At 42.1% G+C, this 18,708-nt stretch overlaps 1 protein-coding gene across 1 annotated transcript in view; it reads right to left on the reverse strand.

The window, feature by feature from the left end:
• LOC124802976 (aminoacylase-1-like) overlaps window positions 1-18,708 on the reverse strand; it is a 121,456-nt gene that overhangs the window by 78,790 nt on the left and 23,958 nt on the right. The window contains exons 2-3 of the mRNA XM_047264074.1: window positions 12,750-12,919; window positions 6,184-6,355 (exon numbers count right to left, since the gene is read on the reverse strand). Coding sequence (XP_047120030.1) covers window positions 6,184-6,355; window positions 12,750-12,919 — 342 coding nt within the window. The remainder of the gene's footprint in view (window positions 1-6,183; window positions 6,356-12,749; window positions 12,920-18,708) is intronic.

Genomic DNA, 18,708 nt, shown 5'->3' on the forward strand with positions numbered 1-18,708 from the left:
GTAGGTAAAAAGACGAGGGCTAGTAGAAATCCTTGGGTAACAGAAGAAATATTGAATTTAATTGATGAAAGGAGAAAATATCAAAATGCAGTAAATGAAGCAGGCAAAAAGGAATACAAACGTCTCAAAAATGAGATCGACAGGAAGTGCAAAATGGCTAAGCGGGGATGGCTAGAGGACAAATGTAAGGATATAGAGGTCTATTTCACTAGGGGTAAGATAGATACTGCCTACAGGAAAATTAAAGAGACCTTTGGAGATAAGAGAACGACTTGTATGAATATCAAGAGCTCAGATGGAAACCCAGTTCTAAGCAAAGAAGGGAAAGCAGAAAGGTGGAAGGAGTATATAGAGGGTCTATACAAGGGCATTGTGCTTGAGGACAAAATTATGGAAATGGAAGAGGATGTAGATGAAGATGAAATGGGAGATATGATACCGCGTGAAGAGTTTGACAGAGCACTGAAAGACCTGAGTCGAAACAAGGCCCCCGGAGTAGACAACATTCCATTGGAACTACTGACGGCCTTGGGAGTGCCAGTCCTGACAAAACTCTACCATCTGGTGAGCAAGATGTATGAAACAGGCGAAATACCCTCGGACTTCAAGAAGAATATAATAATTCCAATACCAAAGAAAGCAGGTGTTGACAGATGTGAAATTTACCGAACAATCAGTTTAATAAGTCACAGCTGCAAAATACTAACGCGAATTCCGTACAGACGAATGGAAAAACTGGTAGAAGCCGACCTCGGGGAAGATCAGTTTGGATTCCGTAGAAACACTGGAACACGTAGGCAATACTGAACTTACGACTTATCTTAAAAGAAAGATTATGGAAAGGCAAACCTACGTTTCTAGCATTTGTAGACTTAGAGAAAGCTTTTGACAATGTTGACTGGAATACTCTCTTTCAAATTCTAAAGGTGGCAGGGGTAAAATACAGGGAGCAAAAGGCTATTTACAATTTGTACAGAAACCAGATGGAATTTATAAGAGTCGAGGGACATGAAAGGGAAGCAGTGGTTGGGAAGGGAGTAAGACAGGGTTGTAGCCTCTCCTCGATGTTGTTCCATCTGTATATTGAGCAAGCAGTAAAGGAAACAAAAGAAAAATTCGGAGTAGGTATTAAAATTCATGGAGAAGAAATAAAAACTTTGAGGTTCGCCGATGACATTGTAATTCTGTCAGAGACAGCAAAGGACTTGGAAGAGCAGTCGAATGGAATGGACAGTGTCTTGAAAGGAGGATATAAGATGAACATCAACAAAAGCAAAACAAGGATAATGGAATGTAGTCTAATTAAGTCGGGTGATGCTGATGGAATTAGATTAGGAAATGAGACACTTAAAGTAGTAAAGGAGTTTTGCTATTTGGGGAGCAACATAACTGATGATGGTCGAAGTAGGATATAAAATGTAGTCTGGCAATGGCAAGGAAAGCGTGTCTGAAGAAGAGAAATCTGTTAACATCGAGTATAGATTTAAGTGTCAGGAAGTCATTTCTGAAAGTATTTGTATGGAGTGTAGCCATGTATGGAAGTGAAACATGGACGATAAATAGTTTGGACAAGAAGAGAACAGAAGCTTTCGAAATGTGGTGCTACAGAAGAATGCTGAAGATTAGATGGGTAGATCACCTAACTTACGAGGAAGTATTGAATAGGATTGGGGAGAAGAGAAGTTTGTGGCACAACTTGACCGGAAGAAGGGATCGGTTGGTAGGACATGTTCTGAGGCATCAAGGGGTCACCAATTTAGTATTGGAGGGCAGCGTGGAGGGTAAAAATCGTAGAGGGAGACCAAGAGATGAATACACTAAGCAGATTCATAAGGATGTAGGTTGCAGTAGGTACTGGGAGATGAAAAAGCTTGCACAGGATAGAGTAGCATGGAGAACTGCATCAAACCAGTCTCAGGACTGAAGACCACAACAAACGCTATATCCTCGTTTCACCAACTTCAACAAAAATTTTATGGATTCGTCATTAATTCTTTTCAAAATGTCAAGATTACTTCCTTTCCCCTTTCCTTTGTATATTACACTGATTTTCACCACCACTGTCGTAAATACTCTTCTCAGGTTCATCTACCCCGACAGAGCCGTAAACGTCTTCTTAGTAAATGTGTACCACTTGAGAAGTACCTGAAAACTATATCTTGATTTGTATACCCGCCCAAGTCGGTCATCATTATTCTCCGAATCCCTGCCTTCAAAAAGTCTCATGAGCCATTAAAAATTATATGCATATGGCAAAGAATCATCCCTGCCAGCTTCTCACAACATGTGAAAAGTTCTTGTTGCCAACTTTTTGCGATGCACAAGAAAATTTTTAACCGCGCTTCCGTTTTACCGCCTGTAAGACTAATACCTCTGGTTAAACAAATTTGGCAAACACACAGATCCTAAGCAGCAGTGTGGTTTATTTTAGATCAGACCTTGTCAACGAAAACGTTCTAGAGCCGAGCACATCAACATGCCGGTAGTTAACTGCCCGTTCAGTGTCACTGAGCTGACCGAGGAAGTTTGAAGCTGTCGATACGTAACGTTAAGAGTTCAGCAAACAAATTTATTCTTGTGTTCATAAGCTAAAGCTGTGCTGTTTGAGGCTTTCCCAGCGCTGCATCTGCTGGATAGGTTCCCGGGAATTACGCCCGATAATATAGACGGCGTCTAATACCAGAGCCCTCTGCTGGAGTAACGGGTCGCGGTCTGTGGAAGCACGCCGCGGCGCGGGAAATTGCGGCCGGAAGCGATGGACCCCGTTTGGTGCGTGCAGGGGTTGGCGCGCTATTTAAACGTCTGCGCTAAGGTTTCCCATCTGCGTTGACTCGGTGCACTTGCTAATCTGCGGCTGACGATACTACGATTGGTCTCCGATGATGTTATGCGCCCGCTGGCGCCTGCGCTGTTCTAGAAAGCCAACATGTAAATTGGCGAGCTTCTCAGCGACGCGACAGTAGCACCTGAAGATGGCGGGCAGTTGTCTCGCTGAAATGTTGTGCGGTTTTAACAACATTATCCGGCGTAATTCCCGGGAGCCGATCAAGCACAAGCTAAAGCTGTTTTTCATTCTTATGGTTACTTAATATGGAGTATTAATGATTTAATCCGTATTTGTGAGTTTTATAGTTATTCATCTGCACCACATTAAAAGTTGCTGTTGTATGCTTATCGTAACTCAAATAAAGTATATTAAATACATTCTAAGAAAAGGAAACGACGACCACGAAGGAATCATTCGAATGGAACGGAAATCGCTAGATGTGCTGTATGGGGTGTGATAAACATTCGAAATGTTCACTGTGGCTTTTCCCGAATCTGCTATGAGTTGGACAAGAGTTTACGAGTTGTATAAACGTTTCAAAGACGGTCGACAAGACTTTGAAGAACACGACCACTCTGAAGGCCCTAGCGCATCCATTACTGATGACGATATGGAAGAAATAAAGAAAATGGTTCCAGAAAATCACCGAATCTCCATTAGAGAGGTTGCTGATGATGTCAGCTTATTGGATCAGGCCAAACAATTTTTTGTATTTTTGGGCAAGAAACGTTTAGCATCAATGTTTGTTTCGAAACTGTCGAATTTCGACCAAAAACGACGTCGCTTGACATTGCTCAGGAACTGCTAAATGACAACGACCCAGGACTTCTAAAGAAAGTTGTAACAGATGACTAAACATCGGTGTACGGGTATGATGTCAAACCAAGACCCAATCGTCCCAATGGAGACTGTCTGAAGAGCCAAGCCCGAAAAATGTTTGACTATATCATATGTAAAGGTTCTTCTCACTGTTTCCTTGATAGTGCGTCATGAGTCTCAGCCGTACGGCCGTACAGTCAATAATACCTGGAAGTAAGGCGCAAATTTTGATGAACCAGTCAGAATGTGGGAAAACCACACCTGGAAATGGCTTGACGATAATGCTCCTACTCACACCTCAGTGTTTGTTCCTGATTTTTTAGCAAAAAACAAAATCGCTATGTTGCCTCAGCCACCATTTGCCAGACATGGCCCCTTACCCTACAACTTACTTCTATTTCCGAGGCTGAAGAGATCCCTGAAAGGACGTAGTTTTACCACCACTGATGAAATAAAAACAGAATCGCTAAAGGAACTGCACACTATAACGAAAAATGAGTTCCAGAGGTGCGTCCAAGATTGGAAAAAGCACTGAGACAGGTGAATTATATCTAAAGGACCGAGCCGTGCGTGGCTCGTGTTTGTACCATCTCTTTTTTAACACTCTGCTTTTACCGTAATGCCGCCTCGTTATGTTAATTTTCAATTACTGGTGTCACTGAGTTGCTGCCTTGCCTGTCCGTGAGCGGCAGCAGCAACGCTTATCGATATAGGCCCTGCCTTATTATCTTTGCTGGACTGCTGATACTTCCTGGTCGTCGTGTGTCACCCAACGAGTTGGAACGCGCCAACAGTCGGGTTCAGATCTGGCAGTCGGACAGTTGGGACACGGCAGAAGTTCGGTCGGGTTGGAGCAGCAATGAGGTTCGGATAGCCGTGACTCGCCCGACCGCTGCCGGCACACATGGCTTCAGTGGGGACGGTCTTGGTTGATCGTCGGTTGGTCGTCTCACCGGACGACGTGTATTTGGTCGCCGATCGCTTATGGGTCGGCGGTGTGTCTCTCAGCTCGTTGTTCGTCCTTGTGATTGCACAGACACTCCTTTAGCAGTTCTTCGTCCAAGGGTTTGTGAAATTTTGTGTAGCCTGTGATGTCGACTGCCCAGTTATTTTAGTGCTATCTCCGTGCGGTTGTGTAGCAGTTGGTCGGTTGGCGCAGTCGCGTCGTAGCACCAGTGGGGCATGCAGCGCCAGGACGCGCGGATAGTCATCACTCGCCGATGATTGCCGACACACGTGATATGAGTGGGGGACGACTTTGGTTGATCATCGGCTGGTCGTCTGGTCGGACGACGTATATTTGGCCGACGATCGCTTATGGGTTGGCTGTGTGTGCCAACTCGTGAGATTGCTAGTGCTGTGGGAATCTCGAATGAACGGGTACATAATATTTTGCATAAACATTTGGAAATGAGAAAGCCATCCACAAGATGGGTTCCGCGATTGCTCACGCTTGACCAAAACCGGAATAGTGTGAAGTGTTGCAAGGATAGTTTGGAGTTGTTCAGGAAGAATCCGCAGGACTTTAAGCGTAGTTTCGTCACTGTGGGTGAAACATGGATACATTACTATACTCCTGAGACCAAACAACAATCTAAACAATGGGTTACCAAGGGAGAATCTGCACCAAAAAGGCGAAGACCATCTATTGGCTGGAAAAATTATGGCGACTGTCTTTTGGGATTAGCAAGAGATAATCCTCATCGACTGTCTAAAGAAGGGCAAAACTATCAAAGGCGAAGATTATTCGTCGTTATTGGACCGTTTTCAAAGCGAGCTGCAAGAAAAACGCCGGCGTTTGAACCGCAAAAAGTCCTTTTCCACCACGACAATGCACAAGCACACACCTCAGCAGTTGTGGTCGCAAAATTAGTGCAAATAGTATTCCAACTCGTTTCACATCCCTCCTATTCTCCAGACTTGGCACCCTTGGACTACTATTTGTTCCTCAATTTGAAGAAATGGATGGCGGGACAAAGACTATTCAAACGAGGAGGTGACTGCAGGAGCTAATAGCTATTTAGCAGACTTGGACAATTCCTATTGTTCGGAAGGGATCAACAAATTAGAACAGCGTTGGACGAAGTGTATAAGTCTAAACGAAGACTATGTTGAAAAATAAGTAGTTTTTATTTTTGCGTGGACTGTCAAACGCCCCTCGTATGCGTATACTTTTAACGCGCTCGTCTGCGAGGTGTAATCACCGTCCAAATGAGTACACAGAATGAAATTTGCAAAGACGTTATGCCTTAGATCATGCCCCCTGTTTACTATCCTGCGTGATGATATTGCTTTGAAGCGTCACACGTTCATTCATCGGCCGCAAAAGTTAACAGTTTTCCATTGATACCTGTATGAATATCAATTTGTGCGAAATTTGGATAGCTCCTTCGTGGTGGTAGTTTTTTTCTGAAAGTTTACACCCACTGAAAAAATACTGATGTATTCCTCTTATACTAAAGCGAATGCGCCTGTGTTGTGAGCTACTACCCTTAGTAAGCAGAATCATCCTATTGCCAGGAGAGGCTCGTACTAACCAGGAACCATGGTGATGACGACAGTGCGACGCAGCCTGACGCCCTGCGCCTTTAGTCTGTGCACCGCCTCCATGTGCATGATGGCGAGGTGCTTCATGTCTTGTGATCCACGGCCAAACACCCGCCCTTCCTCGTCCAGTTCGGCACTAAATGGGTCGTGTTCCCAGAGGTCCTGAAACAATAAATCAATAGCAGATCCCCAAAACAATGCAACTAATTATACAATGTTTCAACATAGGATCGTACAGCCAACCAGCTTCAAATAAATGCTAGGTACATTGACCTAGGTTTCGACATCTACTATGGGTGTCTTCATCAAAATGAAATTTTCATAAAGCGTAATATTAAATTGCTAAAGCGCAACGGTCAGAACGTTTTATTTCACTTTTGACTTGCGCTTAGCTGCTCTAATTCTGATAACTGCTTCTTAGCAATGTAATTTTACGATTTATCAAAATTTCATTCGTTTAAGACACCCTTGGTAGGTGTAGAAACCTAGGTCAGTATACCTAACAGTTATTTGTAAGCGGTTGGCTGTTAATCCTATGTTGAAACTAGTATACGGTTGCTGAATAATAGCCATGATTATAACCGTAACTATACAGTGCCTACATAAACATACCATTTGAGCCGTGTATCGACCTATCGCGTCAGGCTTTCGTGTGCGATTATCCTTGCCTAGAGGGCGTCCACGGGTAGCTGCTAACAGGTCTCTGGCGAACTTCCTCTATTTCAGACAGTTCACCGAGAAGCACGTGGTTCTTAGCTGGAACGTATATGGAGCATGCGGAGCACCTGGCGGTCTGGGGCTGCTGGCTGTGCTTTCGACGGCAGGAGTGTGGGCCGCGTTACGCTACAGTTAGTAGTATCGCGGGAAGAGGGCCTTTTCCAACGCGGCAAATGCTGCAAACGGATGTCTGTGCCACCGCTCTACCCAGTGTGTCACCACGGAAGCCAAAGCTGCAAATTTAAGTCTCTCCTTTAATACCCGGTGAGGTGCTTGAATTTGTTGCTTACATTCAGCAGTGTGGCAGAGCTGTTGCGACTGCTATTATGACACGCTACACCAGCCGAGCGTCTTGACAGGTGCGCTAACTTGGGTAACGCTCGTTAACTGGACGGAACTTTGCGGGAAGCCTATGTCTGCCAATCATCATTTTGTTATTCCGACCATTTGCTTTGCTTGACGCGAGTCAGCCTCCCGTGGAAAGACTTCCCTCCAATTACGTTGGTCTTTGGTGAGACGAGTGGATAAGGGCAGCGTAAAGTTTTGTGTGACTTTTAACGCTCCATCTGTGTTGTTGCTCCCAGCTTTGTGGAGTTGAACTACCCTGGACTCTCTTAGTACTGATGGGATTGTCTATTAAATACCGGCATTCGGGTCTTGCAGCCAAAAAAATGTCTATTTCATATAATTGAAGAAAAATTACAGTAACGTATTGTAGCTCTCTGCTATATCATGTGGTATCAGGAATCTTGTTTTAATTGTCCTCTCTTATATTATAAAACAGAGTGTATTGAAGGAAGGGATGCAGCTAATCACTAAATCTAATCCCCAGAATGTGAAATTCCATTATTTGTTGCCACGCTACATCACGATTGTTAATTTTATTGTACTTGTAATAATAGTCTCGTGTATGTTTCAGAAACCAGTTAATTTGGTTTACTGAGCCGCGTTCTTGTGGAATGTCACGGGTCCTACCACCTAGTGCGAAACACTTGGAATACCAAACGTTTGCTTCGAATGTTTTGTAAAAAATTCACCTTGCAATTTCTTGTGAAGGTTGTTGTATACGTAAAAGTTTCATTTTCAAATTTCTTATTACAGGATCTATATACGTCTTTCCTCAAAACATAGTTTAAATTGATTTAATTATCGCTGGATGAGCACAGTTAAGGTGCACTGGATATTACTGTGAGTTCGTGTGCATCATGTTACGCATGGCTAAAACTTTTTAAGAGTTATTTGATTTTATTTAAAGCCTGTGTCGTAGAAATTATGTAATTTTACTCTCAAATGCTCACTAATGTAAGAAATATTTGATCAGTTTCATCATACCTAAATATTTGGCTTGTAGTACTGTTAATTTAGAAATTGCTAACTATACTTTTTGGTTTTGGGGGTCATCCTTTTAAATGTGCTGATTTATGTGAGATAATGTAATATTAATAAACTGTAATTCAAATGTGCATCAACGAATGGTGTTCAGTCCCCATTTTCCCATCCCCATTTGCCCACGCTTTTGTACAGGCTAACCCTCACAAAATATTGGAGCAAGCATGTCTTCTGTACCGCACTCTTTAAATGTAGTAACATACTAGTCACAGCATGTTCCCCATCAGAGTAGCATCTCTGAAATATCGGTTTGCATCGGGTGGTTTGGGACACTGGACTCCCATTCTTGCAGCTGCTCTAACATCCAGAGCTCAAACGTCAAGTCAGTAGTTACCAACGGAGGGAAGGCTGAAAGGTGGAAGAAACAAATAGAAGAGCTATAGAAAATAAAAAAGAAATAAAAAATACAGGGGCAATTTGGTGGAAGGTGAAGGGGAATTAGGTGAGAATGATATGGGAGGTGTGATAATGCTGCATGTGTCTGACAGAGCACTGACAGACATAGGTCCTAAAAATAGACAACAATTCTCGACACCCATACAGATAGATGGGAGAACCAACCCCATCTCCATAATAATCAGAATTCCGATGAAAGCAAATGCTGATAGATGTGAATATTACTCAACCATCAGTTTAATAAGTTACGGCTGTCAAATACTAAGACAAATTATTTACCAAAGAATCGAAGGACCTCCAGAAGCCGACCTCAGGGAAGATCAGTTTGGATTTAGGAGACACCAGTAAACCCAGGATTGTTGAAAGAGTCGACGTCCCACGTATGAAACAGTTCAAAAGTCTGATTACCTTACAAATGCATTAATGTATTAAATATTTAACGTTACTTATGCAAGCGAGGTGAAGCATAGAAAAGTTATGAATCTGTTCTTGAAGTTTGTTGGAAGTCTCCAAGTACCGTCATTGTGAAACATTGGGTGAAGGAAGTCCACGTATTTGATCGTCGTCAGTTACCCTGCTTCAATTTCTAACTGTCATACTTGCCGTACTGTGTTGAACTCCTAATAAAGGATTATATGTCTTAATGAGTAGATTAAGACACAATTTAAATTTTTAAATTTGGTCAATAATTGTGCGAAATACTGAAAATAAATTTTTTCTTGTTCCTGGAAACCGTTAGATAGGCAACCCCATCTAGTACTGGGTGTCGGTTTCCGGATTAGTAGCTTAGTACCACAGACGTGAGAACACGCGAGAAAATAGCGACCCAACACATTTATCTTAGAGGACTGACGACATTGTCCCTTAGATGTTAACACACAGTATTCTTTGATCTGTATTTCTGGTTATTGGAAACCCGTTAGCTCACCAGATATTGTTACTCACAGTATCACGGTAGCATGCTATGGTACTTTATGTTTGACGTCCGCTACTTAGCAAAAAAATTGCTGGCGATGAACGCTTGATTATCTCATTCCCTTTTCACGATCGGAACATGACCATGCAGGTAAAATGCTGCTAGACTGTTCGTGCCAAAATATAAAAATCTTACAGCAAAAGCTTGGAAATGAGACACTTAAAGTAGTAAAGGAGTTTTGCTATTTGGGGAGCAAAATAACTGATGATGGTCGAAGTAGAGAGGATATAAAATGTAGACTGGCAATGGCAAGGAAAGCGTTTCTGAAGAAGAGAAATTTGTTAACATCGAGTATAGATTTAAGTGTCAGGAAGTCGTTTCTGAAAGTATTTGTATGGAGTGTAGCCATGTATGGAAGTGAAACATGGACGATAAATAGTTTAGACAAGATGAGAATAGAAGCTTTTGAAATGTTGTGCTACAGAAGAATGCTGAAGATTAGATGGGTAGATCGCATAACTAATGAGGAGGTATTGAACAGAATTGGGGAGAAGAGGATTTTGTGGCACAACTTGATAAGAAAAAGGGTTCGGTTGGTAGGACATGTTATGAGGCATCAAGCGATCACAAATTTAGTATTGGAGGGCAGCGTGGAGGGTAAAATTCGTAGAGGGCGACCAAGAGATGAATACACTAAGGAGATTCATAAGGATGTAGATTGCAGTAGTTACTGGGAGATGAAGAAGCTTGCACAGGATAGAGTAGCATAGAGAGCTGCATCAAACCAGTCTCAGGACTGAAGACCACAACAACAACAACAACAGCTAAAGCGATCTTTTTAGAATGATATATCTAGGCTGTGGCTGCCCTGATTTTAAAATCTTGTGCAACTGAATTAAATTAGATGATGCTGAGGCATTTAGATTAGGAAATGATAGACCGAAATAGCATATTAGTCTCGCTGTCTGGATAGCAAAAAAGCTGACAATGTTAGAAGTAGAGAAGACATAAAATGTAGGATAGCAGGAACAAACTTTCTCTGAATCAAAGAGAAATACAAATTCACACGTACTATAAAAGTGGTTGTAAGTATCTACTTTACACGTATCTTCCTAAACCATTGTATTAGGTAAAGCGAAACTTTGTAAAGATACTACTTACTTTCTGGAAAGTACGTCTGTGTGGATAAGAACCAACTATTTCACAAACGGGTGGAGATGAAAAATACATGTAGCTAACTACGCACAAATAAAAGGGGCTATATACTTCCAGTATTTCACAATGGGAACACTTGGTGTATTGCAATAAACTTTACACATAATTTTAAACCTTTCAATACATTTGCTCGCTCATACATCCCACTAAATAGTGAAAGGAAAATGTCAATCCCTTACTATGTTGTCGCTATTTATGCAGTAAAACTGCCGCCTCAGACAAGCTCTTTTAATTTACCACTTGTTTACTAATAACTGTATTCAGAACACTTTCTGAGACAGTGTCCAAATATTCCACTGGATGCACCTGAAAAATTATATCATTTTACAACGTATTGTTCAGGATGTATAATGTCATAAACATCGAGGTGCGTGAAAACAAAAGAGCTGGTCGAAATCTGCTAGAGACACAGGTGAAATATGTGTACAGATATGTTTGAAATATGTTAAACTTATGTGACATGTGCATATCCGGACAAAGCCACAGGTAAGAAGCTCCTCCTAAACCCTTGAATCGACTTTAACCAAAGTTGGTACACATAATACTTACTATCTGGAAACCAGTACTCTGCGGGGAACAACCAGCAACCTCCTATTGTTTTATGAAGATGATATCTATTCTTTCGGACATGTCCGAAAGAACAGATACCATTGGTGACCATGCAGCTCTATAGAACGAAATTATAATTAAGTCAAGACTCTACGCTGTCGACAGGCGTTGTTATACATCAAAGGGGACAGTTGAAAATGTGTGCCTCGACCGGGACTCGAACCCGGGATCTCCTGATTACATGGCAGACGCCCTGTATATCTGAGTTACCGAGGGCACAGATGATAGTGCGACCGTGAGACCCACATTCCCAACTTGATGTCCACACACTACAATCGTAGTGCTTCTGCCCATTACACTCGTTACTTGCGGCAGACAATCTTACCGGGTCCCGTAAGAGTTCGAGTAATACATGTGCATCCGCACAGAAGAAGAAGGTCAATGGCCAGTTAGCCTTAACTATATGAAGATGGTATCTGGCTGTCGACAGCGTAGGGTCTTGGTTTAATTATCATTTCATCCTATTGTTGTGGTGTTGATAACGTGGAGAGAGAAGAGGGGAGGACGAGAAGGTCAGATAGGAGAAAGGAGAAGATGGACACAGAGGGGAAGAAGACATGGACAGAGAAAGTCGGGGCAGGAGGTGGAGACATAGGGGAGAGAGATGGAGCAAAAAGGGGAAAGAAGAGATTGACAGAGGGGCCTGAGCAAATGGACGGAGAGCGATCAGGGAGAGGTGGACAGAGGATGGGAGTGGAGGAGGTTGACAGAAAGGGAGAGGGAATTAGCAGATTGACAGAGCGTGGGAGGAGAGACGGACAGCGAGAAAGGGTAGGAGAAGACAAAAATTGGAATACATACATATCCGGGCAACGCCGGATACTCAGATTGATTACTATAAATTTAAAATGGTAGGAGCTTTTTTTCTGAATTATTTGTCTGGAGCGTAGCGTTGCACCGAAGTGGAACAAAACACAAAAGAGAATAGAGGGATTAGAAATATGGTGCTATTGATGAATGCTGAATATTAATTGAGTAGATCAGTTAACTATTGAAGAGGTAGTGCATCGATGTGGGGAGAAATGAGCGTCACGGCACAACTTGAGGAAAAACTATAACAACATTTCCTTGCCGAGTATTAATATGATGTAGGACAGATGGTTCCTAATAGTAGTAAGATGCAACCTCCTCCAAGCGCGCCACTGACGTGCTAAAATACATGTCTATGTAAGTATAGTGCGATGCCGAGAGACTGGACAGTGTTATTTTAGACACAATCACAAAAATGGAGTAAGTTTAAGATCACATGGGAATAGCAGATTTCGCGGTTATATACCGGTTGCCCCTGCGCTGGTACGCCTGCTGAGTACTCACCTCCCTGGCTGGTACCACGTCCATGTGCGAGTTGAGCATCACAGCAGAGAGCTTGGGATCCGTGCCCTCCCACCGCATCACCACTATAGGTTTACCAGGAACCAGCTCGACCACGTTGCATTCCAGTCCGATGAGTTTTGCTTGTTCCAGTAGGAACTCCACACATGATGCTGCAGAGACACAGGAAAAATACAGTAGTACAAGAAATATTTTGAACGGAGCTTTCTTCTACTGTGAACATTATATTTGGAACAATGTTTTACCCTTTTATTTTAATATCGTTACTCTTTGTGCTACGCTGCTCCTGAGCCTTCTGTTTTTCACAGCTATGCTTGTGTTGCCCCTGTGCGTAAGACAAGGATAAGCCACGAAATTATAGAAAGGGGACAGTAGCAGCCCAGTAAACGGCTGAAAAGCACATTACTAATCACCCAAGATACGCTTGTTAGCCAACGGTTACATGTCGCTTTGTGGTGGCGCATCATGTTGGTAAAACAACAACATAAAACAAAAGACAAAGAACGTTAACGAGGAGATTGAGAACGTTAGAGTAATTTACTAAGGTAGTACCAATACAAATTAAAAAGAAAGAAAACTGAGCTGAAATAAGCCCAGCACTGTCTTGAACTTCGAACCCCGAGTTCAAATAACGGGAGGAAATGTACACAAGACTGCTTAATGTTTTGCGTAATCAAGAATATCTCACCAGATGGAAAAGCATAAAATGGTGATGCACAGTGAGTCTTAAACCGTGGGCCTGTTCGTTCTTACGTTCGTGTTGTTGTTGCTTACATCCAAATACCAGTTTGATATGGCTCTCTATCCTAGTCTATCCTGGGCAGGCCTCTTCTTTTCTGCATAACTACTGCAACCTACATCCATTTCAACCTGCCTGCTGCGTAGGAATTTCTGCCCCCTCTATAAGTTTACCCACCTAATTTCCTCCATTACCAAACTGACAATTTCTTCATGCTTTCGAATGTGTCTTGACAATCGAACCCTTCTTTTAGTCAATTTGTGCCACAAAAATTTTTTCCTCAATTCGATGCAACATGTCTTCATTCGTTATTCCGTCTACTCACCTAATTTTCAGCATTCTTCTGTACCACCAATCTTCATAAGCTTTTTTCTTCTTGTCTTAACTGTTTTACCGTCCACATTTCTCTTCCGTACCCGGCTATCTCCAGAAAATGCATCACAAAATCCCAATTTGTAATCCGTATTAACAAGTATTTTATGCTTTTCTTGCTATAGGCAGTCTGCTTTTTATATCCCCCATACCTCGGCCATCATCGCTTATTTTTCTGTCCAAATACCGTAACTTGTCCACCACTTTCAGTGTCTCATTTGCTAAACTAATCCCCTCATCAAAGCCGTATTTAATTCGAATGTATCCCATTACCCTTCATTTAATTTTGTTGACGTTCATCTAATAACCTCTTTCGAAGACGCTAGCCATACCGTTCAACTGCTGTTGTAGGTTCCTTCCCCTCTTTGAGAAAAATGTCACTGGCAAACTTAATAATTTTTATTTCCACTCCATGATGGACTTTCCTTCTCAGCCTGTTCAATGTACAGACTGAATAACACCGGAGTGGGCTACAATGCTATCTCACACCCCTCTTAACTAATGCTTGCAGGTCTTATCCTTAAATACTTGTGACTACACTCTGGTTTCTATGTAAACTGTGAATAACCTTTCGCTCCCTGTATTCTATCACTCTTGATACCAAATTAACCGACGTAATACGCTCGTCGTTCGATTCGATGAATTTTGTTAAGTTCTGCTAACGAAATTTTAAAGTTCGACATAAACTTTTAAAAAAGGGAAAAACAAAGATAACAAGATTAATAAGTGCGATATTTGTCAGTTCAACGAACGCCCCAAGCTATCTTCGTAAGCGTTGTCAATCCTCAGTATAAAAACAGAATGCTCTAGGCAACCTTTTAGGGCTTACACTGGAAGCGCCCTTCATAACTAATCTTGTCAAACGTGGAGATGTTGCATCGAAGAGCTTGGTATGACACTGATCAAAGAGCCGAAGGTTTGAAAAAAAACTGTAAAATTGTAATACATTCCAATTTTTGTGTGTGATAACTGGTATACAATGTAAAGAGTTGAAACAGAGTCCTGTCCCACTCGTTCTGTAAACTAGTAAAATCTCTCCACGCCTCAAGTCACTATATCTCACAAATTTTTGGTACTACGAGCTTTGTAAGAAACAAGCCTGAACTACAAGAAATTGTGGTGGATACAAGAAGCATGCTAAGAAAACATTCCTCGCCAACAAATGTTTAGTAATACGATATACAGGCCATAATTTGCTAGAGAAATTTCTGGGAATGTGTGTTGTGAACGTATCATTGTGGAAATGAGACACGAATTTTGGAAACTCCAAAACGAAGGAAATATAAGAGTTTATGAGGTATTACAGGATACTGAAAATTAGATGGATTGATAAGGCAATAAATATGGAGGTTCTTCGGAGTGTCGATGAGGGATGCAGTATGTATGAAATGCGGGAAAGGTCAAGATGATGGAGCATGAGTTAAGACATCAGGGAATTATGTCCACTTTACTTGGAGAAGCTGTAGAAAGCAAAAAAGCGCGAATGAGGAGCCAGAGATTGAAAAATGTACAGGGTCATTATTATTAAAGTTAAACTTTCAAAACTCTGTAGAAATAGCACCACTGATCAGAATGACGTCAAATTGCAACGGAATAGGGAAAACGTATGGCAGAAATAATAGTTTGAAAATTGATCAATAGATGGCGTTTTATGTGTCAGAATACGTAAATGAAAACACCTGACATGCGCACGACCCATTGAAGTTGGTATAAACACGCCGGGTACACAGCTTCTCCTCCTTTCGCGTCTGCGACGTTCACCATGTCTGCCTCAATGCAGGATCGCACTCTGCTTGTAAAGTTGTATTACAGGAATAGTTACTGTGCACAAGTCGCTCTGCAGAAGTTCCAGACACTGACGGATTTGAGAAAAGGTGTTTGTCCGATGACTGCCGTGGGCCTGGAGAAAATGATTAGGAAATTCTAAAAGACGGTTTCTTATGGTGTGCAACCTAGTAGAGGGAGCAAACGAACTGATGCGACGTCAGTGGAAGCAGTGACCACGGCATTGCAGGAGGAGACGAGCGTGGTGTGCAAACGTGTAGGGCACGGAGAATTGCCCAAACACTGGACATACCCATGGGCACGGCGTGTAAAATCCTACGAAACATCCTTCTTTGTTATCCATTCGAAATTACCCATGTGGACGAGTTGCTTCCTTTTGACCTGCCAGCAAGAGGGACCTGTGCTTTAGAAGTTCTTGCTCGCGTGGAAGTGGATACCGATCGGCCGTGGAAGATTTCAGGACAGACGAAGTCCACTTCCATCTGACAGGATACGTCAATACACAGAATTGTCGAATACGGGCAACAGAAAGTCCACTCGCAAATCAAAGAGTACTACTTCCTCCTGAAAAGGTCACTGTGTGGTGAGGGCTTACGGCATCATTTGTCATAGGGTCATATTTTTTCGAAGAGACAGGTGCTTCCGGTCCTGTTACCTCTACCGTGACTGGTTAGCGTTATGAGTGTTTTTTTGCGCAACCACGTCATTCCAGCTCTCCAACAGCGTGGATGTGTGGATGGGATCATTTTTATGCAATATGGCACACCTCCGCACATTGGAAATCCAATTAAGCAGCTGCTGAAGAACCATTTCGGAAATGCTAGCATTATCAGCCGCTATTTACCTACAGCCTGGCAGTCCCGATCACCTGATCTTAGTCCTTGTGACTTATGGCTGTAGGGCTATCTGAAAGATGTTGTGATCTGTGTTCCGACTGCAAACTTAGCTGCACTGAAGGCACGCATTGCGCAACACATTCTAAACGTGACCTTGGAAAAACTTCGATCAGTTGTGGAACATGCTATTTCTCGATTTTAACGTATTGCAGAAAACGGTGGACAGCATATTGAACATGTTTTGCACCAGTCACACGGAAATTAATAATCCGATTTGATTTAGATTGATGCTTTTTATGCGGTTTTTGGCCTTAGGACGAAAAACCGATGTGATTTATGCTTTTTAGGCGGTTCTTAGACTCAGGACAATTAAAAACCGATTTTCCCATCCGATGTGATATCACCCTGCCGTGGTGGATGGGCTTACGTAACTAACAATATCACACCTGTACGTCCATGCACACTCAGTAGTACAGTTTTTTTAACGTCAAACGTACAACTTAGGCATTGTTGTATGATTCATTTGTAATTTGCACTCTACCGCTATTAAATTATAATGCTTACAGCGCCATCTATTGCTACGTGTTGTAACTATCTACTTTTATTTTGTCATACGTTTTCCCCTTTCTCAGATAATATTCCGTTGCAGTTTGACGTTATTCTGACCAGTGGTGCTATTTCTACAGTAGTTTGAAAGTTTAATTATAAGGTACAGTAACGATTAATTTTTTGGTAATATGCTCGTATGAGACTACTGGCCCCGACTGCGTGTGTGGCCTGGAGCAGTATGTGATCAAGGAGAAAATTTACTACTCAGTCTAAGGGTAGACCACATACCTTCATATTATGTTCCAGTTGATCGTTAGCATGATCCTGGTTGCAAACACAATGAAAGAGCTCCAGTGTCACATGTGCGCTGCCATCGTCGGAGAATGTTTAATTTAGGTGTACATTCTTCCGGATAGACTTGATGGTCGCACGTATCTCGTATTCCTGCGGTAGGTTCTGCCGGACTTGCAGAATAATGTTTCCATGATTATTCGTCTCTGCACTCTATTGCAGCACGACAGAGCCCCCGCGCATTTCAGCAGACAAATGAGGGCACATCAGCTGGCAAACTCTCCCAGTCGCTGGATTGGTCACGATGGTCCAGTCGCATGACTATAATGATGACCCGATCTGTTCTCAATCTTTTTTTTTTTTATTTTTCCTGTCGGGGGTTTCTCAAGGGCTCTGTGTATGGAACATGAGTTATATCTCTGGAGGACCTAGTGGGCAGGACTGTTGCAGCAGCAGGATGTCTTCGAGATACACCAGGTATCTTTGAGACCGTGCACCATTCAACGGAACGCTCGATGGCAGGTGTGTCTCAGTGAATCTGGTAAACCTTTAAATGAGCATCTCCTGTAGTGGGAGTCTATTTGTAGCAAGTGTCTAAAGAATTTCAACGTCATTTAGTATTCATTTGCTGTCAGACGGTCCATAAGTAAAAATTATTAATATACCGTCATTTAGTAGCCCTGGGTGCCCTTTGCGATACCTAGTTCCTATGTGGTCACTGATCCTTGTATGCCCGATGTGCCATGTCAGTTTGCAAACATTTTTCGGATCACCCTCTATAAATAACTACAAGAATACATGTGCTTAAATTCTGTATCTATCGACACTAAACGCTAGATAGCTACGACGCGTAATATATGCATAACGTACTGTTTTCATACATTTGACGATATGAACGTGTGTAACATGTTGATACAAAACCAAACATAATCATTTCATCGAAATTCACTCCTCTATTCGTTGGTTCCCAAATAAGTTGTTTACCGATTCATGGCAGCAACTGAGGTTTTTCAGCTGTTGTGTATTTAACTCTCAATATAAGCACAGAAATGTATACAAAATCTCAACTCCAGCAGAACACCAAATCTAACCAATGTTTCTTTGTCTATGTTTCTTTTATACCTACGTTAGCAAGTCGTTAGTGACATCTGTAAGAAGTTTGGGCCGGGCGATGTGGAGCAATAGCTGTGAACAGGTCAGGTGATGAAGGTTGACCATTGTGATCCTTCTGTATCTCCCTGACTGTTAAGATTCTTATTGTTTGTCGTTAACTGTCATAGATACGGTATTTTAAAACAAAAAAGGTATGATTTTATGATTTCGTAACTTAATAACTCTACGTTTAGTCACACTGGGTGTGTAGCTCATT

Source organism: Schistocerca piceifrons, chromosome 6 (assembly GCF_021461385.2).
Source record: "Schistocerca piceifrons isolate TAMUIC-IGC-003096 chromosome 6, iqSchPice1.1, whole genome shotgun sequence".
NCBI lineage: Eukaryota > Metazoa > Arthropoda > Insecta > Orthoptera > Acrididae > Schistocerca > Schistocerca piceifrons.